Below are 23,308 nucleotides of genomic sequence, written 5' to 3'. Positions count from 1 at the left end.
TGCAAGTAGATAAATAGGTACCGCTGCAGTGGGAAGGTAAACGGAGTTTCCGTGCGCTCTTGCTTCCGTCACGGTGTTCCGTTGTGCCAGAAGCAGTTTAGTCCTGCTGGCCACATGGCCTGGAAAGCTGTCAGTGGACAAACGCTGGCTCCTTCGGCTTGAAAGTGAGATGAGCGCCACAACCCATTTGACTGAACTGTCCAGGGGTCCTTTACCTTTACCTTTTACCTGACTTGGTACCATCATCTCAACCTGCCATAGCTCTCCTCCCAAGCTAGACTTACACACTGACAGCTTACACCGGTCAGAGGGAAGTGCTGAGATGTCCAGAAAAAGCAACAGAGTTGGCACTCTGCTCCCTCTATTTCCCTGCCTTATGTCTTCCACCAGAGTGACCAAAGCTGTTTCCGACCCATGGCCAGGTGCAGGGCTTTGTTTTTTTCAGCTTGCCAGAGCTCAGTCCCGGCACCTCTCAGGTGGGCGCCATTGCCATTATAAGAGAACAAAGGAGGTGTTCATGGTGAGTTCTCTTTTTCTAGAAAAATGGCGCTGGGCTGGCCCAGGTGAAATGCCAGTCTGCAATGCACCCGATTGACCAGTACCTTTGAAAAATGCTGGACGTTGCCGTCACTGCCCCCACTACCTCCAGTGGTGACATGGGGTGTGTGACACACACACACACCAAAAAACCCCACATTTTCTCTGAGGTAAGCCCCATTGATTCTGATGGAGTTAACGTCAAAAGAAGCATTGCTTAATATTTCAGCCTGGTTTAAAATTCCCCGTGTGTGTCTAACTTGTCTGCGAAAAATAAATGTGCTTTCCCTCGGGGGTAACCACAGGGGTCCAGCGATGAAAAGAGGGGCTCTGCTTTTGGCGGGAGGCGAAAGAGCGCGCGCAGTCGCCCCTTTAGCGCTGCCCAAGTCTCCCTTTGCAAACGAGGCCCCGGGAAAGGTCGCTGGAGGTGGCCTCCTGGCTTCTCCCAAATGTTGCCTCAGAGGAGAGCGTCGGGTCTGAGCATGCGCGGGAGCCAGGCGGGCACCATCGGCCGCTTTCCAGTGTCTGCCGCTAAGCGCTGCTTTTTTTTTCCCACTCCAGCCTCGCTGGTGGCTTACGGGAGCGGCGGCGCAGCTTGCCGTGGGCTTCTCCGGGGCGTGGTCTCGGGCTTTTGCCCACGCCACCCAGCGACGCGATCCACGAGCACCTAAGGGTGGGGGAAAGAGGGGGACGTGGAGAGGTGGGGAGGAGGGGGGAGCTCCCCAGCCGCAGCCCAGGAAGACCTTCGGGACCCAGGCTGCCCCAGCGACGATGGGGCTGGAGAAAGAGAAAGCGGACACCAAGATCTTCATGGATGAATACGGCTTCAACCGAAGCAGCAGCCCCGCTCTGTCGGACGCGGAGAAGAGCCTGGAGAAAACCCCGGACAGGGACCCGCGCGGGATTAACACGCATCTGAAGGTGAGCGAGGCCGCCTGACTCGGGTTTGCGTGCCGCATCCACACGTTACCGTGTCCCTCCTCCACCTGTTTCTGCCGCTGCTTTGCATTGCAGCGATCGGGGCTCCGTCCCTGGGTCGTGGACTGTTGATTCCATTTAAGGCGATTTCAACCCAGCCAAAGAGTTACAAGTCACCGTATTTTTTATTTTCTCTTTCCGGAGGTTGGAGGGGTAGCATGTCTTGTGGTGGTCGTATTACTACTACTACTATTATTATTCGTTGGTACTTGTGCCGATCGACTTAAAATGGATCGGAATTGCATTTCCACGTTCTCTGCGGTGCATTAAAAAAAAAACAACCTAGATCCATTTCAGAACATTTGAGTCGAAAGCGTGTGCCTGTTTGATTCAGCAGGATTCTTTCAGAACTGTAACAAAAGCAGCAGTTTAGCTTTGTGTTGGCTGCCCACTCGTCTCCCCCTCCCTTTGCATAACTGTCCTCGTTGCGTTTCCAAACAGAGGCTTATGTCGCTGCTTGCTTGTTGTGTCTCTCGTTCCAGCTGGGATTTGCGGATGTGATTGCGGAGCCGGCGTCCACGCACTCCTTCGACAAAGTCTGGATCTGCAGCCACGCACTCTTCGAGCTCAGCAAATACCTGATCTATAAGATCCTGACGCTCTTCCTTGCGGTCCCCTTGGCCTTTGTGGCAGGGATCCTCTTTGCTGTGCTCAGCTGTCTGCACATCTGGTAAGAACCCAACTTCTTCTGTCTGCTGACATTTTTAACATTATCCCCTGTATGCCATATAGAAATAACACGGTGGACTTTGGGAATTATGAGGAGCCATCTTTCATGCTTCTCCTAGGAGTCCTACCCCTCACCACCTCTTCAGCTAGTAATTTTAGGGCCACTATTAATTATTTTATGTTAGTTTTGGGTAGCATTCTGACAGCTTCTGGATCCAATGGGAACTTACTTAAATGTGTGCAAAAGACTGCATTTTTAAAGTCCTCCTTTCCTTTGCACCACAATTGGAGTTGACCTTGCTCAGAAGTAAGACCGGGCCCATCCATTCCCATTGTTTTATTTCTGCACCTGACGGCAGAAATGTGCAGACTTGACCCACTAAAAAGCATTGCTTTTGATGTGACAGCGGGTGACATGTTCTATCTTTGATGGCCATTCACACATACAGATTGTTTCAGCTGCAGCCATCAGGTGGTGAGCAGGCACATGTGAGCCAGCCCTGTGTCCTTGCACATAATGGGGTGTCAGCGGAATTCTGCATCCTACCACACATGCCTAATCCTTGCATCACAGTACCTCTCTTAAGAAGGTCACTGTTCTTCCCATTTTACAGATGGGCTTCTGAGGCAAAGAGATAACTTGCCTGGAGCCGTCAGGTAAAGTTGATTCTGACACCAGGCCCGACAGGTTGGGATGCTACAGTGCTTGTTATGCATGTGAGCCCCAATCCTGCAAATAGATATGTATATGTGAGGCAGTAATATGCACATTAAGAGCACCAGCCTCTCCATTCTGGCTTGGAGTGGCTAGGAGCCTGCCCACCTGTCCCCACACTTCCTGGGCTGCTCCTCCACTGCTCTGGGTGGCAGGGAGGGTGGAACGCTGATACATCTCCTTGCCGTGGGCACAAGGGAGCTTAAGTGTGTGTCTGTGCCAGTCTCACCAATAACTGAAGTGCCAGAAAAAACAAGGAGGTGAAACAGGAAGTACTTCATATGAACAGGCATTATGAGAGTTCCAGGACACATTCCAGCCAGGCAAAAATGCTCAGTTCTGAGTGCCATGTGAAGAGACCCATGGCTGTGTCAGATTCCTGCATCTGAGGTTCCCCACCACCTCTGTGCTAGGTATTTGTCATTCCAGATTTTTGAGCTGCTGTCTCAAGATTCGTGCTGTGCTTCCCGTCTTGATCCCATGAGTCCATTTTAGCTTGCAGCATCCATTGCAGGGTGATACCTGAGCTGACTCAGTGTGTCTGGTACCTGCAAAAGCACCACAATAGCTAAAGAAAACTGAGAGCATCCTGTGGGTTTCTGGCTGAGCTGTGGCCTGTCCCATGCTGACCTAGTTCCTTGCTTGATTATTTGCTCGTTGAAATGTATCGTTTCTTACTTTGATTTGATTTGATGGACCTTGTGGACACATTAAAGGGGATTACACTGAATCAAAGTGCTCGGCCCATTGAGCCCTCTGTTGTCTACTCTGGCTGGCAACCGCTGTCCAGGGTCTCAGGCAGCCCTCTATCCCATCATGTTCCACCTGATCCTTTCGCACTGCAATGGGGAACCTGTGGCCCACTGGCAGCATTTGCCATAATTTTGCACAGCTCAAAGAGATGGGGTGGCACAGAGATAGATTGGGGGGTAGAGGGAAAAGAGGAAGAGAGAGGTAGACAATGCTGCAATGCTGCTGACTCCACCCACTTTTGGCTATGGCTCCACCCACCATGGTTGACTTTTCCCATGGCTCAACAGCCCTTTGTAGCAAAGGATTCCCCGGCCTGCTTTCATTGGAGAAGCTGGAAATGAACATTGGGGACTTTTGCAAGTAATGTGTGTGCTCTACCACTGAAGTACAGCCCCCGCTCCACATAATTGGGACTGCATTTTCTAGTTCTAACCCTATTTGAAATCAATCACTGTTTTATGTGTCTCCCCACACTGAGAAAGGAATCAAGAGTGCGATATTACAACTGGGGAGATTCATAAATTCATACTGATGCTCTTGTTCACAGTAATCAACATTTGACAGAAAGAATTCAGAGGCACGTATCGTCTGTATTTTGTAAGGGAGAGGCTTTGGGTCAGGGTTAACAACTATCAGAAATGAAAGCATTGAGCAAAATCATATGAAAGGGCATCTGTTGCTTGTGCCAAGTATTTGCTAAATGAAAACCTATACCCTTGAGAGAAGCACCATGCCATTGCTGATGCCCCATCACTTTGGTGCTACCGAAGAGACAATTGAAACAAAATATTTTAAAAGAGCATATTCGAAATCTTATTCAGTTTCATTTCAAAAGGTCACATCCCTCCCACCCAGCCATAACTGTGTACCCAACTATATTGACTATGTTGGAGAAGTTTGGCAATCACTTTGGATGAATGTGTCAACACAACCTTGGTCAAATGGCAGTGTTTAACCCAACTTGCATGCTTGAAATTCCCCCTGCCCATTTTATTCTAACAACAACCCAGTGAGGTAGATTAGGCTGAGAGGCAGTGACTGGCTCAAGGTCGCCCAGGGAACTTGGTGGCTGAGAAGAGGGGACTTGAAACCCTTGGCTTGTCCACACCAGAGTTTACTGTGTGATTGCCGCTATTCATCTTCCCATTTAATTTGCATCATCCCCATGACATTACCCTCAAAACACCACCAATGATTACACTTCCCCCCTGTGAATTTGGGTTTATCCAATAGGGGGATCATCCAATAAATGGGAGGAAATTGGGCTGCACTCAGGGTCACAGACAATTTGTTTCAGTGTTTTAGGGTGAGTGGCTTTCTGCTTCTCTTTTGATCCCCAAAAACTGTGCAAGGGCTGACATGTGGATGAGAGGCTGCTTGCTCTTTCCACCAACCACTCCACGTTGGATGATGCTCTGAAGGAGGAGTATGGGCCATACTTGGACTTCTCTGCAGAATCAGGAGCCCTGAAGACACAAGGCTCAACCTTTGCCTAATATGTGGAGCTAGAGGTGTGTGTGGATTGGTGCAGGGTGAGGCCAGGAGGCAATTCCCTCCCCCGACCACTACAGAAGGCTAATATCAGCTGAGAGCAATTTATTAAAAAATGTTTGCTTCAATGTAGTGATTAGTAATAGGCCCAAATTGCTTGCCAGGATCAAATTTGGCTTTTATTACAAAGTACAAAAATTAAACAAGCATTATTTCATTTTATTGTTAAACACCTTAAAATACATTGAAAAACCTTTCAGGTGGCTTGTGAATGGATCAATCATCCTGATTTGAGAATGGTGGCTATTTACTGATGTGCTGATTTGCTTGAGGGGATGTTACCCCACACTTTCCAGGGTGTGTTCCCGTCACTTTCCTTATTGCAAAAAGTCTGATCTTCTGGGGAAGCAGGTGTATTGCACAAGGCCTGCCAATCAACTATCGTTGTGCAACCCAAATTTGCTGGTATGCGATTGACTCCTGTTCCCAAATAGCAACAGGCTTGAAGCGCCCTGGAAGAATCCTTGCCTGGTGCCAAAATGAGGTTGGTGCCAGCAAGGCCTCCCTAAGGAGGAAATTCCACAAGTGGAGGGGCCACTACCGAGAAGGCTCTGTCTGTGGTTGCCACCAGATGTGGGAACACTAGGACAAAAGCTTCTGAAGATGACTTGGATACACAGGCAAATTGGAATACATTTGATTGGGGTTCTTTGGTGCATTTGATATACAATTCAAACATCTGAAAAGCTAAAAGAGAAAAGACTTAGATCAATTTATTATTTTTTTCATAACAATGTCACTTAATGTCTTCCTGGTTCTCACCCTACAACGCCCCTGAAGAATGTACTCTCATTTCAGCTGTGCTTGTAAAAAAAATATAAAAAAAATCCTAAAGGTGGAGTCAGGTGGGTGGAAATGTTGGGCCATTGTTCTTTTTTCCTGTGGAATCCCTTTGGTTTGGGAGCATGTAATTCTTGCTTGTTTTGAGGGCAGGGTAGTGAATTCCTCTCGAACACTCCCAGTGCCCTTTGGGAAAGAGCCAAAGCAACTCCACTGTGGGGGAGATTGCTAGATACCCTGGGCTTGGCCAGTTCCACAAGAGGCAGTTAATTCCAGCCACAATATTTTGTTTCTTCGGCCTGGAAAAGCGAGACCCTGTTATTAACCTGCCTCAGAACGATGTACGTTGGGAGGAACAACATTCTCCTGTGTGGAGAAGCGTTTTGGAAACCCTCCTTTAGGAAGCATTGCTGAAGTGCCAAGAGAGAGGAGTTGTTGCAGTGTTAGCATGCCAAAAATTTGCACAAGAGCTTGACCTCGCATTCCTTCAGCACCCAGAACTCTCTGTGACTAGAGAAGCAGTTGAGTTGCAGACCCACGTTGGAGGGCAGGATGTTTTACCTCTCTGTGGTCTAAATTTTGCACCTCTCCCCATCCACAGACAAGCCTTGTTACATTGGGAACAGAATTACGGTTTTGTTTTGGGGGAAGGATACAATAGCATGCTTTAAAAAAATAATAATTAAGTGCTACTGTTACTGTTTTAGCATTCCTTGAACCTTTCCCCTCTGGCAGGTTTAGTTACATTGGTGGCCATAGTTACACTATCTGTTAGGTATGAAAGAACAATCTGAATCTGTGCCAGTACCAACCACCAGTTGAGTGAGCTGTTTGCAGGCTTGTTAAAAGGAAGGTTGCCTCTCCACATTCCTCTGTTGCTTTGAATGGATCTTTCTCCTTTCCTTTTGGCCGTAGACTTAAATCAAGGAAGAAATGTCAAGAAGCACATTACATGTCCTGCATGAGTATTTGCCTATGTGTTGCCTATGCGTTACTTCTGAGTAAACAACGGTAGCAAGCAACTGCAAAGCGGAAATTTGGGGGCTATGAAGATATTGTAGGCATTTGTCTTTTTGTGGATTTCTCTGTAAATCCAGCTTTGTGTTGGAGTGCTAGAATTCAGCCATACCCAGGATTTCTCAAACCATACTCTGAGCAAACGTGTTGGATCAATTTTGTGCATAATAACAATAATTCTATTTTTTATTATTTAACAAACCATGAGAATAGTAGAACTTAATGGCTGGTGTTTCAGAAAGTGTCGTTCATTTAAACTTTCTCTTTTCTCTTTTCTAGGATTGTGGTTCCCTTCACAAAGTCCTGCCTTATGGCTTTGCCCTCTGTGCAAGCTGTATGGAAGAGCGTGACAGATGTTTTCATTGCACCGCTATATCACAGCGTAGGAAGGTGCTTTGCATCAGTCGACATACGCCTTGTCCAAGAGTGAACATCTGGGAACTAACGCTACTCTAGTCTTAAACAATGTTAAACCTCCTTGCTGAATAATTCGTTCCAAATTACTACTGTTTAAATGGCTGACTTTTTTTTTTTACCTCTTCTTCCGTCAGGGTTGCACTTTTCTGGAAACAAAGCTTGCTTTGGGAATGGGGAAAAATTGTTAAGAAAAAATGATTCCATTTTCTAAATGAAAAATAACAGGCTGCATTTGGCATCACTTTATTTTAATGGTACTATCATTGTCTGGTCCCCACAGATGTGTCATGGGGACTTACATGACCACATCACATATGCCTGCCCAGACATGTATTACTACAATGAATCCTAACTACAAGAAGTCACTGTGCACTGTATCAACTAAAACGGTATCTATTGTATTACCCAATTTCTTTGACAGCTAATACCCGGCCTATTTTATGCATGTTTTACTATACAGCTCACTCTCAGAATTCTAAATGTATTCAGAATATTGTTTGTTACTCCTGGGGGGGGGGGAATCTTCATCCGAATCCTAATTTAAGTCTTCTCTTTCAGCAACAGCTAGCACCCTATAAACAAAGGTAAGGAACATTTGTCCCTCCAGCTGTTGCTGCACTAATCTACAGCTCCCATCATCTCTGACCATTGGTCATTCTAGTTGGGACTGATGAAGTCCAGCACTGTCTGGAGGACCACGGGTTCTGCAAACATGTTCTAGAATCAATCAAGTCTACTTGGCATAAACCTACCAGCAATACTTGTAGTCTCTCAGATCCAGTGGCTTCCAGTGCACTAAGCTCAAGGCCAGATTGAGTCCGTCTGGGTGCCCTTGGTCATTAATGGGATCTAGGGACTTGGGCCATAGTTGGAGTCTCAAAAGCAGCAGGTAGGGAATCCATATTGGTCAGGCAAGGGCCTCGGCTAATGTTTATAGCAACTCATAAGCATTGCCAAATGCAGGGATCAATGCTGCACTTCACTCCTCCTTTCCATGCTTAAAGAAAACCATTGGATGTCTGAAGACCTATTCCTTAGGAGTTCATTAGTCTCAGACTAATCTCAGACTCAAATAATGAGAATCCCAGTTCAGACACTGGAACCCCTGACAACATGGTGCTCAACCATGTTCCAAGATGCCCATGGAGGAATGCAGGCAACTGCTCCCTTTCGACCCAGTGAATTGAGAAGCTCATACAGAGCTCTATATTTTGCATACGTGGGATATGGGGTTCTCAACTGGGGTAACAAATCACACCACCCCTAAAGGGCTTTGCTGAAGATTGCCTTCTTATTGCCTCGGGGTGGTGAGTTACATTTATGTGGCATTTTCTTGATCATAGTGTAACTCTTGGGATTTTATGAGTTTCTTCTGTAGATGTGGACACAGTTCAGGATCCACAGAATTGTGTGCACAGATTTATACAATACTGTTGCATAAGGGAATTAAGTACTTGCCTACTATGCAAACCCGTAAGAATCAAAAGGAAGGGAGAAAGGTTACTTCAAAATTACGGTAACTGTTTGAAACAAGGTGTTAACTTGGGTAGAAAATCTTGATGCTTTTATTTAATGAAACTCTTTTGCTGTACATATTGTGTTTTTATGTAAATGGTATGTAACGAATTGCCTTGAAGTCTTATTTTTACGGTCTCCATATTCTTGCCAAGCTTTTATTTTAAAGAAGCAGGATGCTTCAGCCAATCACCTGCTCATCACTCTGTAAGTGCCATGCATACAAGTCCACAAAGGTTTCTTGAAGGGAGGAGCTACTGAACTGCCTTCTCCACAAGAACCTGAAGCAGAATCCTGTTGTGCCTGAGACAGTAGTAGAGCATTCCACATGGAAGTGGGTATTCTCTGCTTCTGATCTCCCCAGATTTCTTTCCAAAGAGGGCTGTGTGTGGTTGTAGATATATGGCCTATGTTCCCCACTTGTGCAGTTTCTGTGCATGGAGATACTAGCATGAAATAATTTTGGGTGCCTGAGAATCTCTAGAGGGAGGCCAATAACCTTTTAAATGAGTGGGGTTTGTTGTCTAGGTTTTGAACTGAAATGAAAATCACTGAAAATTCTGATATGCAATTCATAAATACACCAAATACTCTGTATGATTCCACTTCGAGACCTAAATGCTGTGTTCTAAGCTATGCCAAAGATTCTGAACAAAGACTCTGTATTTTCAAAGTATTTTTATTAAAATGGTATGTTGAACATTTGAGCTTTTCTGCCTTTGTTGTTTAGCAGCAACACTGTTTAATAATTCACATGATAAACATGTTCTCTTGCGGAAGAAAAGAGGTGCATTTAAAAATTCTGTTCTCAAATCTTTGCTGTCCCCAGGCTTATTGACTCTCAGCCATGTTACTTGAAACCCTAATAACAAAGGTTATTTTCCATGCATTTAATGCAGCTTCAATAAATAGTTTTATATGCATGCCCTGACCCAAGCAAATTGTACTTACTTTGAACTAAACTGATGTTGTATGAATAATATATATAAGCACAAAATAGTAGACTAAAATTTATTTGGTGTTCTAAAAGACAAAGGTGCTACTACCGGAAGACATCCCCCCCCCCCATTAAAAGTAAACACTTTGAGTTCTTCTCCTTGGTCTAAACTAGGGCTGCACCACCGTGTGCATCTACCTGCCAGTAAGTCTCATTTAACACAGTGGGATTTGGCTTGAAGTAAGCATGCCTGGGATTGGGCTTCCCAATTGCAGTCCTACGCCTGTGTCCGGTTCCATATAATTTATTTATTAAATTGCTTTAAAAAATAGAAATGTCTAAACAGTTCATATAAAAACAATTTAACGGGGTTTGCACACACATTCCAAATTATCAAGTGTATTTTAGCAACCATAAATATTTCCAGAGCAGAGCTACTGCCTGACTATTTTTCACACCCTTGTTCTCGAATTTCCAGGCAAAATTCAACCTTAAAACGTGAAAATGTACAAAGAGCCTTGCTCGGTCAGCCCAGAAGCCCAGCTGGTCCTGTATCCTGTTCTCAGTGACCAACCAGGTGCTTATGGAGACTTCCAAGCTATAAAGCCCATCACAGTTTGGGACTAGGCTTGGGACTAGGCTGCCTGTCTCCACATCTGCCTGCTTGTACAGTGAGATCTTGAACAGATGCCCTCCTTTGAGTGTCTCCGCCTTCTGAGTTGTAACAGGAGCTTACCAGAGAAAAGGTTCTTAGAATAATAGAATTGTAGAGTTGGAAGGGACCTAAAGCATACATGGACTGCTCACCCCATGGATGGGGCTTGCTTGGCACCTACATTTTGCTGCCATGTGAAGCCAGTTTTGTCCTTCCAGGCCCATTTACCGTATTTTTCGCCCTATAGGACGCACTTTTTCCCCTCCAAAAATGAAGGGGAAATGTGTGTGCGTCCTATGGGGCGAATGCAGGCTTTCGCTGAAGCCTGGAGAGCAAGAGGGGTCGGTGCGCACCGACCCTTCTCGCTCTCCAGGCTTCGCGGACCTCTCCGCAAGCAGCGGGAGCGCTCCCGCTGCTTGCGGAGAGTTGCCGGCATGCCGAAGCCTGCATGCGCTGGGATCAGCGCGTCCAGGCTTCACAGACCTCTCCGCAAGCAGCGGGAGCGTTCCCGCTGCTTGCGGAGAGTTGCCGGCATGCCGAAGCCTGCACACGCTGAGATCAGCGCGTCCAGGCTTTGCGGACCTCTCCGCAGGCAGCGGGATTCAGCGCTGGGCTCCCACGGCTTGCAGAGAGCTGCCTGTTTGGGGGCTGGGGTGGGGGAAGCTCGGGCCTCCCCCGCCCCAGCCCCGTGCCTGGGGGGGGGAAATAATTTTTTCCCCTTTATTTCCCCCCAAAAAACTAGGTGCACTTTATGGGACGGTGCATCCTATAGGGCGAAAAATACGGTATGTGGGAGGTTTTTAATCTCTGCTGAGATTTTATGCTGCCTTTTAAATAGACTGCCTAGACTGACCACATAAGCACCCCCAAAACAGAAGAGCCACGTCACCAAACAATGAGACAAAGGGGGCACAGATTTGCCTAAGATTTGCATGTGCTAATTGATATGCATAGATGCCATTTTAGAAATAGTTGCCGTCGTTTACATGGAAATTCAGTACATCTCACCAGGGTGGGGAATACTGTGGTCTTGTGTTTCTGCCCTGTCTGCTCTTCAGCAGCTAACGGTTGATGAACAACTTGCTCTTCCTGCATGTGGTTCTTTATATTTGAACTGGGTGCAGACCAGACAGCCCTTCTAACAGAAGACACTGTCAGATCGAAAACGGTCCTCTGTAAAGTAGGGCACACAGCCTCCTATACTTTGCTATGTTCAATTTTGCTTTGTATGCTTATGCTTTGTTGCATTTTTATTTATTTAAGGCACTCCTTAACTGCCTATCGAAAATGTATCCCCCCCCAAAAAAAAAACACCATGGTACAAATATAAAGACATCAAAAATTCACAATCTAGGTTGCAACACCCTTTACAACAGGGCTTGGTGGGTATTGAATTGAGGGGAGTGTCCCTCTGCTCAGCTCCACCCCAAAAAGGGATGCTAGTGTCCTCCACTAATGTGGAGCATCTAATTCCACCTGACCAACAGGCAGGCAGGAGGATCCCTGCTAGCGTTAGCTCACAGGAAGCCCCCAAATAGGGCATTCCATGGAGATGGTCTGAACATGCCTGGGATCCACTGAATGCTAAACCAGCCCCACTGCTGTCGCTTGATGGCATCAGGCCTGATTGGGGCCTGATTCGTGTTCCCTCTACAGATTGATGCAGCAGTTTGCCTCTCCCTGTTGTCTTCTGCCCTGGCTGGCACGAACAAGAGTGGAAGATGTGACCGTGTTTTGGCTGTTTCATCACTCCGCACCAGGCAGTGATGAAACAAGAGATATGGCCTGTCCTGAAAGATAAATGAAACTGCCAACAGCAGTACAGTACAGCCATTTGATCTCTGGCCCACAATCCTGTTGCAAAATATAAAATCTGAACTCAGCCAAACAACACACAGGCAACAATATTTTGTGTGGTAAGTTGCATTTAGGAAAGTTTTAAGGGTGGGGTAGAAATGGCTAAGGGATGCGGATGGCGCTTTGGGTTAAACCACAGAGCCTAGGACTCGAATCCTCGCGACGGGTTGAGTTCCCGTTGCTCGGTCCCTGTTCCTGCCAACCTAGCAGTTTGAAAGCATGTCAAAGTGCAAGTAGATAAATAGGTACCACTCCAGCGGGAAGGTAAACGGCGTTTCTGTGCACTGCTCTGGTTCACCAGAAGTGGCTTAGTCATGCTGGCCACATGACCCGGAAGCTGTACGTCGGCTCCCTCGGCCAATAAAGCGAGATGAGCGCCGCAACCCCAGAGTTGGCCACGATTGGACCTAATAGTCAGGGGTCCCTTTACCCTTTACTAGAAATGGCTATTTCTATTACCGTACATTGGCATTTTATGAGTGGCAAAATTAATTCCTTTGCACTTGGAAGGATGACAGAGGTGACCAAGCTACCATAGGGTAGAATAAGGTTACCAGATTTTTTCAATGAATCCGGGGACACTTTTCAACTTGAATGGATTTTGTATGGGGACTGATGTGTAAATCCAGGGACTGTCCCCGGGAAACGGGGATATCTGGTAACCTTAGGGTAGGAAGGTCACCAAAGGGCTGTTTTGACATCTGCTGCTGGGGCTTAAATAACCAGTATACCAAATGAGATGTACACCATGGTAAGTTACCAGATGATAATGGGCCTCTGTGTCTGTATCTACATCTGTATCCACTCACTCTGTTCATTCTCAACACTAAACTATCTGCAGTGAGTCTGAAAGATCTCAGTGGGACACAGAAAAGGGAGCGGCCTTTAAAGTATGGAACACTGAACCAACAAGATGGAAATATAAAATAACAGGAGTTTTTGCAGCATCATTCTTCTTCAGGCTACCTTTTCGACTCTCTTTCTCCCAGACACAACCAGCAGCCACACCCTGGATTCCATGATTCCAACACAAGGAAAATAGCTCGCAGGGGTGTGTGTGTGTGTGTGTGTGGTTCACCTCCATCAACTTTCCTAGAATGTACAATGTAATTTTGGCAAAACAAGGGACAGGACTTGGCCCTTCATGTACATTGTAAAAGCCCAAGCCTTGTTCCTGGTTTTATTATAATTACCGACAAATACAATCCATCCTAGTAAAACTTCTTTTTTATCCTGGCACTGCCGATATGTTTGCATCAGCATCAGTATTAATAATAATAATAATAATAATAATAATAATAATAATAATAATTGGGCACACATAATCTGGAGGCTGTTTATTGGCATGCTTTTTTCCTTTTGTCACCCACCTACAGATGACTCCAAACTTCGGAGGCAAAAGCTGCTGCATGGAAGAAAAAAGCTTTTGAAACTGTTACTTCGGGTGAATGTAAAAGAAAGCCCCATGAATCCACATGTATTATATTATTCCTTATTTCCATGGCAGAAGCACCAAGGATCCTCGTGATCGCTCATAAACCCTGACTGAATCAGGCTTCTGGTGTTCATGGGGAAGCCACGGAAGACACGGGGAGGCGGCGATTGGAAGGAAGCGGGAAAGGCCCTTCTTCTTTCTCCAAACCAAAAAACCCGGACGCGCAAAGTCAACACGGCGTCCGTTTTCTTTAACCAGACACTAACCGCTTGCCCTCGGATAACTCAGGGAATAAGCGTGCACGTGTGCATAGGCGCCGACTCCATGGGGCTTGAGGGGGCTTGAGCCCCCTCAAAAAATTTTTTGGGGGGGCTCAGCCCCCCCAATAATCTCGGGCGCCGCCGCCGTCCCCCGCCTCCTCCCCACCTGCTCCCTCGCCAGCCAGCCAGCCGCGCGCCCTAGCCGGAGAGCCCCGGCCGTCCCCCGCGAGATTAGGGAATCCCCGGGGGCGGGGGCTCCTGCCTCTAGCCCCAGGTTTCCCGCATATCAGCTGTTCCGGAGCTGATAAATAGGCAGCAGCACGCTCTCTCCTATTCGCTCATGAGGGGGCGGCGCCACTTTATTTGCATATTCATGAGCTTATTTGCATATTCATGAGCTTATTTGCATTTCGCGAGCTTTCCCGGCCCCCCCAATATTTTTTATAAGTCCGCGTCCCTGCACGTGTGTGTTCTTTTACGGTCGCTGCAACTGGCAAGGAAACCAGCATCGCCTGAGGCTTTTCCAAAAAGAGGGAAATTAGCAGCAGAGCGCAGAGCGCGCCTCCTGTTTGTGTGGATTTTACCCTTTCCAACTCCGCGCTGCTCCTCGAGCCTTGGGGATGTGCCGAGATCTACCAGCCCTGTCCTCCAAGTCTAGAGCTGCAGCGGGGAGAACAAACCCCTGGCGCCCAGCCAGGACTCTAACTTAGAGATACCGCCCACTCGGCAGTCTTCTGTTTGTGTGCGTTGTTGGGGGGGGGGCGGTTGTGGTGTGTGTGCGTGCGCTGTAGGGTTTTTTTTTCTTTCGGATCTTCCTTCGTCGGATCTTTTAAATTACCGGTCAGTAACGCCCTCCGCAAAGCCTCGAGCAAGCCCAGGACAGCATGTCTGGGAGCAAATACGTAGACTCCGAGGTAGGGCATGCTTTTGCATTGTTTCATTCTTTTCGCGAAGCTGCTTTGCGTTCCTGGCACAGAGTACCTGCTTGCGCCAGCCATCTCTTGAGTGCTCTTGGCTCGTCCCTTATCTCCCTGCTCTCCACGGCGGAGCCCTTTCCAGAGCTGGAACTGCAAAGCCTGTTTTCAGGGCAATCGGGGGTTATTTGTCTGTGTTGTGTTGGTAATCTGACATAGGCGCCGACTCCATGGGGCTTGAGGGGGCTTGAGCCCCCTCAAAAAATTTTTTGGGGGGGCTCAGCCCCCCCAATAATCTCGGGCGCCGCCGCCGTCCCCCGCCTCCTCCCCACCTGCTCCCTCGCCAGCCAGCCAGCCGCGCGCCCTAGCCGGAGAGCCCCGGCCGTCCCCCGCGAGATTAGGGAATCCCCGGGGGCGGGGGCTCCTGCCTCTAGCCCCAGGTTTCCCGCATATCAGCTGTTCCGGAGCTGATAAATAGGCAGCAGCACGCTCTCTCCTATTCGCTCATGAGGGGGCGGCGCCACTTTATTTGCATATTCATGAGCTTATTTGCATATTCATGAGCTTATTTGCATTTCGCGAGCTTTCCCGGCCCCCCCAATATTTTTTATAAGTCCGCGTCCCTGTAATCTGATCTCCTGGACGGGCACTTGTTTTTTCTCTCTCCCCCCCCCCGCCTCCCTCCGTGCGCCCTTCGCTCCCAGAGAGAGCCTTCCTGCTTAAACCGCTTCCCCCGCAGCATTTCCAAGGCTGTAGTGGCGCCCACCCAGGCTTAGGGAAAACTCTAGAGTAAGTTGTTGGTTTTTTTACTGGGGGGGGGGTGTTTTGCAAATATGTTCTCTGTCACTGCCCAGTGCAAAGAAAGGACTGGGGTTTCTCTCTCACTCCCCGCCACTCCACCCCGGTCTCGGTTAATTCTCACAAGGCTGGAGAGGGAATCTACTGGAGAGCGTCTCCAAAGCTAAACTTGTAACGAGTGTGCAAAAGGCATTTCTTCTTAAGGGGAGCTGCAGTTTGCTGGTCTGGAGAGTGGCGTGGAGTTTGGATTTTCTGAAAACGAAAGCGGCTCGTCTTCGGGCGACGGCGCAACCCAACCGACTTGCGCCAAGAGCATTCAGATTTGAATGGGTTTCGAGAAATCTGTGGGTTGCTGTGGGTCAGGTTGGGACAGCACTCTTTCGCCTTAACTTTAGAAAGGTCCTTTTATTTTTTTTTATTTTTTAAAAAGGAGGAAGCGGAGTGAGGGACGGCTGTCAAGCAAGCGACTCTTTGAATGGGTGGCATTCCAGGGAGGCACGATTAGAGGGACTTTTAGAGCCCCGTACTAACACTTATCGCGGATGAGTTCTGCCTTGAACCGTCTTGCGTCCTCCTCCCCCGTCCATTCAGTGATGAATCCTAACGCATGTGAGGGTTTACTCCTGAATGGACCCAAGGATGAGGTATTTGTTCTGGAGTAACGGATCCGGAGTACGAGGGGTGTTAAATCGTCGTGGCCTCATTGCAGGAGACGCTTTTCCCCCATCCAGCTTTCCTCCCAAGGCAAGGAGCGCTCTTCCATGCCAACATGTTGGGGTTATTTAGTCAACGGTGCGGGGCGTTGTCCTCTGTCCCATTTACATCCCCGTCTCGCCTCGCCTTTGCCTTCCCTTCTCCTTTTGCTGGGGGCATTCGGGGGGTGCCCTGGGGTGCTTACTAGGGTGCCCACATTTGCCACTGAAAATGCTGGCCGCTGCTGCGATCTTATGCGCTCTTTCTTATGAGCGGGCCTCCTGGAACTTACTGTCGAATGGAAACGCGCGTGGGATTAGGCTACGCGGTGGCGCGCCGGTTGGCAGGCAGCGCAAGGGCGCAAAATACTCCTTTGCGCGTGAAACGCGAGGCAGGCAAGGTGCCAAGTGTCCCAGCTGATTGGTTGGGGGCAGGGAGTCCCCCCCCCCTTTGCTTTATTAAGGGAGAGCTCCCTGCAAGAGGAAACTTGGAGATTCCAAGCTGCGAATTCTCCAAGCGCGTGAACAGGGGCGCGGCGGCTGCGCCTTCCCCGGCTGCAAACCTGCCCAATTCTTGCGCGCGCCAGGAGAGGACCCCTGGCGGCGCGAGCGGGAGTCGCGGCTCTGCCTGGTACCGAGGGGTGTGGTGTCAGATACTTTCTGTCCATTTAAAAAGCCAGCCTCTGGGGCATTCGCTGGATGAAGTTTCCCCAGGCTCCGCGCGCTCTCCCTGACCAGTGCAGCATAGACAGCCGCTCCCTGAACGTCCGATGAGCGAGTGGGATTTTTTGGACGTGCATCCCCTTCCCAGGACCGCGCCGTTCACTTAGTAGTCGCATCGGATTCACTGACCGCTTTCCCACACCCCTCCCTTTCCAGGACTTTCTTTACACAGCGCCCATCACCATCAGGGAGCAAGGCAACATCTACAAGCCCAACAACAAGGTCATGGCAGATGAAATGAACGAGAAGGAGTTCCATGACGTTCACACCAAAGAGATTGACCTGGTCGACCGAGACCCCAAGCATCTCAACGACGATGTGGTCAAGGTAGGAAGTCCAGAACTTTTCTCAAACCCACAAAAAAGGGGGGGAACCCATCCGAATCTGATCAGAAGACATGCTGGGCTGTGGGTGGGGGTGGGAGAGAGACTGGTTGGTATGGGATGCTTGAAGGAGGACTGGTTTTGGTTTGGAAAATCAGCCCAAAAAACAGATGGGGCTGGGGGCTTTCTAAGGAAACAGATCACATTTGTGATTGCTTTTTAGCTAAACACTTTAATTCTCTGTCCGCTAGAATGTTTGAGAACTCCACACAGTACCTTTGCAAACTTTTAATTAATTAACAGCATGTTCAGAAAATCTCATGAAGGAAGCATATCCTGTTTCAGAAATGGAAGCTTCTTCCTATTTACTTTCTAACGGAGCCTTCATTTGAAGCTATTTACTGGATTTTTCCAGTGTGGTAGGCTTGATAAACATAGTTATGGAAGAGCTGGGTACAAGCTCCACCCCTTTTCATGGAGGGATATGTACCTTCTGACAAGTCCCTGCTTTTTTCTTTTTTTTAAAAAAGTCCCTGCTTTTTAAACTCAGCTGCCCTTCCATAGCCTCGCAGTAATGTGAATGTGAACATGTCATAGATTGTAAAGTACCTTTGTAAGTGAAAAAGAGCAGCAGCAGCAGCTCTTGCATGAAAGCCACTTGTTTAGGTCTCTGTAGGAAAAAGGCTGCAATCCTGTTTACACTTGCCTGGGAATAAACCCCATTAGATACAATGGCCCTTACTTCTCAATACACACACATTGGATTGCACTCTTGGACTGCGATCCTAAACACACATACTAGAGCAGTGTCAGATTTACGTATAAGCTAAACAAACTATAGCTTAGGGCCCCACTCTCTTGGGGGCCCCAAAAAAATTAAAGGAAAAAAAAACCTGGGTGTACATTTCCAAAATATAAGATAAAAAACAAATAAAATAAAACCTACATACAGCAACAGTGTTTTGTGTTGTGTAGGCTACTATGATGTAAGTAATGAGCCCCGCCTGCCAGCCTGCTCCCTAAAATATCACTGGTTTGCTCATTTCTATATGGCTTTAGATGCCTATTAGGTCCATAAATTACCATATAGCATCTATTTGACACAAAAAACAGTGACAATTTATTGTTGACGAAGGACAGCTGGACATATAAAGGGCTCCATTACCTTCAGTAGCTTAGGGCCTCATCAAACTTAAATCTGGCCCTGTACTACAGACTCAGTCCCATTGGACTTGCTGGGACTTGCTTCTGGGTAAACCTGCTTGGGACTGCACTTCTGATCAATGTTTGCGTTGATTTCTAGGCATGGCGGATAATGTATATTAAAATGACTGCCACTGTGTCAGCCTATTAACATAAGCAGTGCATTTTGCTCCCATGCAGGGGTGCCAACTGAAGTAAAATATTGACGGTGCAGAAACACCATTTGAATGGCAATGCTTATCAATTTTTTGGGGGGGCTGACCCCCTAAAATATTGTACTGGGGGAGTCAAAGGGGCTTGGCCCCTAGGAGTTGGCTCCTTTGTTCTCATGCATAGCTAGAGTATTACTTGGTCCCAAAACATAACTTCTTCAGGTTGCCTGACTAAATAGGAAAAAAACATGTTTGTATATTTTTCTCATTAAGTATCAGGCTGCCCACAAGGGCTTGGCTTCAGAAGGCGGGGCTAGGAGCTTTTTTGGGGTTTTTTGAGGAAGGCCGTAATTTGCCACTGGATGCTGAAGAAAGAAGAGAATAATAAGCCTGCAATATTTTGTCATGCTTTGATTATTTATTTAATCTGACAACATTTTTTTTAAAAGAAATGCTTTGGAGGGGAAATACTATTGCTTGCAAAAAAAACGTACAGGTGGCAAACATCCCCTTAGAGACACTATTCCCTTTTCTCGCTCACATAGAAGGGAATGTCAGTTCTAAGATTGTATTACAGCACACAAAGGCATAGTCGGAAAAACAAAACAAAAACCCTGTGAACAATTGCTTACCGTATACAAATGTAGGCAGATTTTGGCTGCAGTCCTATGCACATTTACCTGGGAGTGAATCCAGTGGAACTTTCTTCTGAGTAAGCACAGGATTGTGCTGTTAATCAGTGAATCGATTGATTAAAACTTACGGAGTATATTGTCTGAGATTGATTTTAACATGTCGCAGCCTCAGGGAAGATTGGAGGGCTTAACTGGGGCGCAGACTCGCTGGTTTCATTTTCATGGTGCTCAAATCACGCTACTTTGCTCCTCCCTTTGCTAAGCCAGGAATAAACAAATCACAGCTCTGGGTTAATGCTATGTCTCCCAAAGAAGCCATGAGCATCTGCCATGAACACTGATTTGTACATAATGCTAAGCCAGCACTGTGGTCTGTTGCTTTCCAGCTGCACAAAAGGGAGGAATAGGGATGAGCATAATTTGAGCAACAATGGGCCAACCCACTGCTTATTCATGGTAACCTGTAGTTTGTTTCAGATGATGGCTTACCCTGAAGGGCCCAATGTTAATGAACAAGGGGGGGGGGATTGGAAATCATTTACAGTGGTACCTCGGGTTACATACGCTTCAGGTTACATACGCTTCAGGTTACACACTCCACTAACCCAGAAATAGTGCTTCAGGTTAAGAACTTTGCTTCAGGATAAGAACAGAAACTGGGCTCCGGCGGCGGCAGGAGGCCCCATTAGCTAACGTGGTGCTTCAGGTTAAGAACAGTTTCAGGTTAAGTACGGACCTCTGGAATGAATTAAGTACTTAACCCGAGGTACCACTGTATTCCATTTCTCAACTTTAGGGGTGAGTATTAGCACTTATGTAGCCAAAATGGCACCACACCCACTCCAAGATTTAAAGAAATAATTTAAAAACTCGTTGCAAAAACGGAGGGACAAAAAAAAACCCCAAAACAAAATCAATGATGACTGAGTATGTTCAGGGGTCATGAAATGCTGGTTGGATGTTTAGGTGTGGAACAGAAAACTGGGAGGGTGGGCAAATGGAATGGAGTCTCCTGGAAAGGGTATAGCTGCATGGCTGGAACCCTGAAACAGGAGAATTGCACTTTTCGACATTTTGTTGCAAGCCTCACTTGTGTGCTTATTCTGTCCTATGGACCTGACTTTCCACAGAATCGTTTTTGCAAAAGCATTGCTTTATTCACAGAGAAGGGAGCACAAAGACAATCTGCCTTACCCAAATGGAGATAAAAGGGGGGCAGGGCAGGGGATCCTTTTTCCAAACTAAAAATGCCAAAAGGAGAAGTCATTAAGTGAACTGGAGCAAAGGCCCTTCTGGATCTCTTGTTAATTTTGTAAATGTCACATTTATACTAGTCCAATGTATCTGGGTCAATGGAAAATACTATCGGGGCCCATCTAGGTCAGGGGAAATCATGGATCTAATCCATTCCTGGCAGAGGCACATCATGCTGCAGATGTGATGGCCAAGGATGGTTTGTAGTCCAAGTTTTGCTGAACTTCTGGAAAAACATATTTCTGCAACTCACTCATTGTAAGCAAACTGATGTTGCAGTGCTACATCATGAAGCCTCTTGAGTGAGAGAAGAAACCTTTGCATCTAGGATGGGGGGACTTGTTCCCATCCCAGGTGCTGGGTGATTCTCCACTTTCTGTCTCAGATAGATATCTGTAAGGTTCCACCTGCCCAGTGCAGGTATTGTGGAGAAAAATAGTTTATTCTGTTGGCGTAGAGGTAGGAAGTAGCTCCTTTCTATAGGCTGATTAGCAACAGAATGTTTGCTTGCAGAACCAGACCTTCCAGGTTTTCTAAGTCCCATCATTCAATCTAAAGTGTTGAAAGGGCCACAGCTCAGTGACAGAAGTCCATTGACTTACTTCTGAGCAAACTTGCATAGAACTAGACTCTTGATATCTTAGGTTTCTCACTATTAGGCTACTTTGGCCTGCAAAAGTTAAAGAATCGTGCAAAACAAAGCACAAGAAAACAGGTTGAATAAATAATATAATCTTTCTCTTTTAGGAAGAGAAAATAAGCCTGAGAAGGGGAGTGTTTGGGGAGTGAGGAGAAAAACATATTTTCTAACTCATTCTTCAGCATCAGCTGAGGTTCCCAAAGCAACAAAACCTTCTGAGGATTAGTGATATGTGCAAGGCTGAAAGGAATCTAGATAGCTCTCAACAACATTACGGAATGAAAAAAAAAGATGGATCCTATTGGGAATAAGAGGCCAATCACTGATGAGGAAAAAGCACATATCTTTAAGGAAATGTTTGCAAGCATCTCTCAAGGGAGAGATCAAAGATGTCAGTTATATCCTGCGTCCCAAAGGAAAATGAGAACATGGGGAACATCTTCAGATAGTGGACCCTCTCAGAAACAAAAGATATTTTCCCCAACTCAAGATTCTTATTTTCATAATTTACGTGCAGCAATTAGTTTTGCAGTTACATATCCAAACTGCTGCTGTAGGGAAATTTCCTTTAGGCGGCTGCAATTGGGGAACAGCAGCAGTAATGCAGTGCTGAAGCTTTGAATCCAGCTGAGGGCTGGTCTATATGAACAACAGGCCGAACAGAGAAGCTGTGTGTGTGAATTGTCCTTGCTCTACAAAACAAAACAAAAACTCAATCCTGAATGCAGAAAATGAGCATGTTAGGGAAGTGGCTAGACTTCAAACCATTCTTCCACAAATTTAATTTACTGATTCATGTATATTTGTGGGAAGACTCACTCATCCAGATGTTTCAGCATCTACCTCTACTCTGAAATGAAACACTCTTGAAGTAACAACCAAGAGACTTGTGGCACCTTTAAGATTAGCAAAGCTATTATGCCATAAACGTGTTTGGACTAGAGTCCATTTCAACAGATATGAAGCCTAGGAACAGTTTTACCACATAATCTGTTTGTGTTGACCAGTGTTTCCTGAAAGTTACAGGGTGGCCATATTTCCAAACCTTTATGGTACTTGGCCTAGAAAGGAATAAATCAAATTCTGTTTTCCAGTGCACAAAGCTAATCTTTAGTTTGTAGCCCTGTTTATTTGACATAGGTTCCCTTCATGCCTCTAGCTAGAAATACGGTACTGAGAACCACAGGGTGGGGAACCAAGGGATGATATAATTGCAACCAGAAGAATATCCCTACAGATAGCCTTAAATGTATAAAACGAGTTACTTGTATTAAACACTAATAAAATAATGCAATTTTATTATAACATTTGGAAATGAGGACCTAGCACATGTCATTTATCCTGTCGGATTAACTAGGCAGACCACTAAGACATGGAAGCAACAATTCTTTCTTTGTGAGCCACTAGTTACTGTCTTTACATTTTCCCTTATATCACCACAAAGTAAAAGTGCTAGAGACTTGGTGTGTGGGAAAGAGATAAGCTGAACTACCAAGAGCTTGGAATATTTCTGAGGGGAGCAGGTCCACACAGGCCCAGTGGCGTAGCGTGGGGGGTGCAGGGGGGGCCGGCCGCACCGGGCGCAACATCTGGGGGCGCGCACTCGCACTCGCAGCTCTCTGCCCCTACCTGACTCACTCACTCACTCTCTCTCACTGCAGTGCTGGCTGTGCGAATCTGATCCGAGCCGCTGGGTCGTCGCCCACTGTGGAGGGGGTGGGTGCCAGGCGTGCGGTGCGGAGAGAGAGCGAGGGACTATCTGGGGGAGGGACAGTGCAGTGGCCGCCCAGCGCAGCGCTGAGCGCGGGAGAGAACCACACCAGACCAGACCAGGCAGCAGCAAGAAGAAGCTGGCAGCGGCGGCAGGTTAGGGGTTAGGGGGCGCAAATTACTTGCCT

At 47.0% G+C, this 23,308-nt stretch overlaps 2 protein-coding genes across 3 annotated transcripts in view; both read left to right on the top strand.

Moving 5' to 3' along the window:
* Window positions 1-1,219: 1,219 nt before the first annotated feature.
* Window positions 1,220-9,637, top strand: CAV2 (caveolin 2). The gene is made up of 3 exons (XM_082240207.1): window positions 1,220-1,458; window positions 1,998-2,185; window positions 7,280-9,637. The coding sequence occupies exons 1-3, from the start codon at window positions 1,309-1,311 to the stop codon at window positions 7,428-7,430; spliced, it is 489 nt and encodes a 162-aa protein (XP_082096333.1). The 5' UTR covers window positions 1,220-1,308; the 3' UTR covers window positions 7,431-9,637.
* Window positions 9,638-14,580: 4,943 nt separating this feature from the next.
* Window positions 14,581-23,308, top strand: part of CAV1 (caveolin 1) — a 32,069-nt gene continuing 23,341 nt past the window's right edge. Inside the window, exons 1-2 of one of the 2 annotated variants that reach the window (XM_082239900.1) lie at window positions 14,581-14,990; window positions 17,360-17,530. In XM_082239900.1, the coding sequence (XP_082096026.1) occupies window positions 14,961-14,990; window positions 17,360-17,530 (201 nt within the window). In that variant the 5' untranslated portion in view covers window positions 14,581-14,960. Of the gene's footprint in view, window positions 14,991-15,619; window positions 15,780-17,359; window positions 17,531-23,308 lie in introns of those variants that run through there. The other variant, XM_082239901.1, reaches the window with a different exon arrangement.

Source organism: Podarcis vaucheri (genome assembly GCF_965113315.1).
Source record: "Podarcis vaucheri genome assembly, chromosome: 10".
NCBI classification, from domain to species: Eukaryota; Metazoa; Chordata; class Lepidosauria; order Squamata; family Lacertidae; genus Podarcis; species Podarcis vaucheri.
The sequence above is the reverse complement of the archived record's forward strand: the minus strand, read 5'-3'. Positions and strand labels throughout refer to the sequence as shown.

What these genes read in the sequence shown, in the direction of transcription:
- CAV2 (XM_082240207.1), top strand. Translation starts at nt 1,309, where the DNA reads ATGGGGCTGGAGAAAGAGAAAGCGGACACCAAGATCTTCATGGATGAA. An exon ending in GGATTAACACGCATCTGAAG is followed by an intron (nt 1,459 to 1,997) that starts GTGAGCGAGGCC and finishes CTCTCGTTCCAG; the next exon opens with CTGGGATTTGCGGATGTGAT. An exon ending in CTCAGCTGTCTGCACATCTG is followed by an intron (nt 2,186 to 7,279) that starts GTAAGAACCCAA and finishes TCTCTTTTCTAG; the next exon opens with GATTGTGGTTCCCTTCACAA.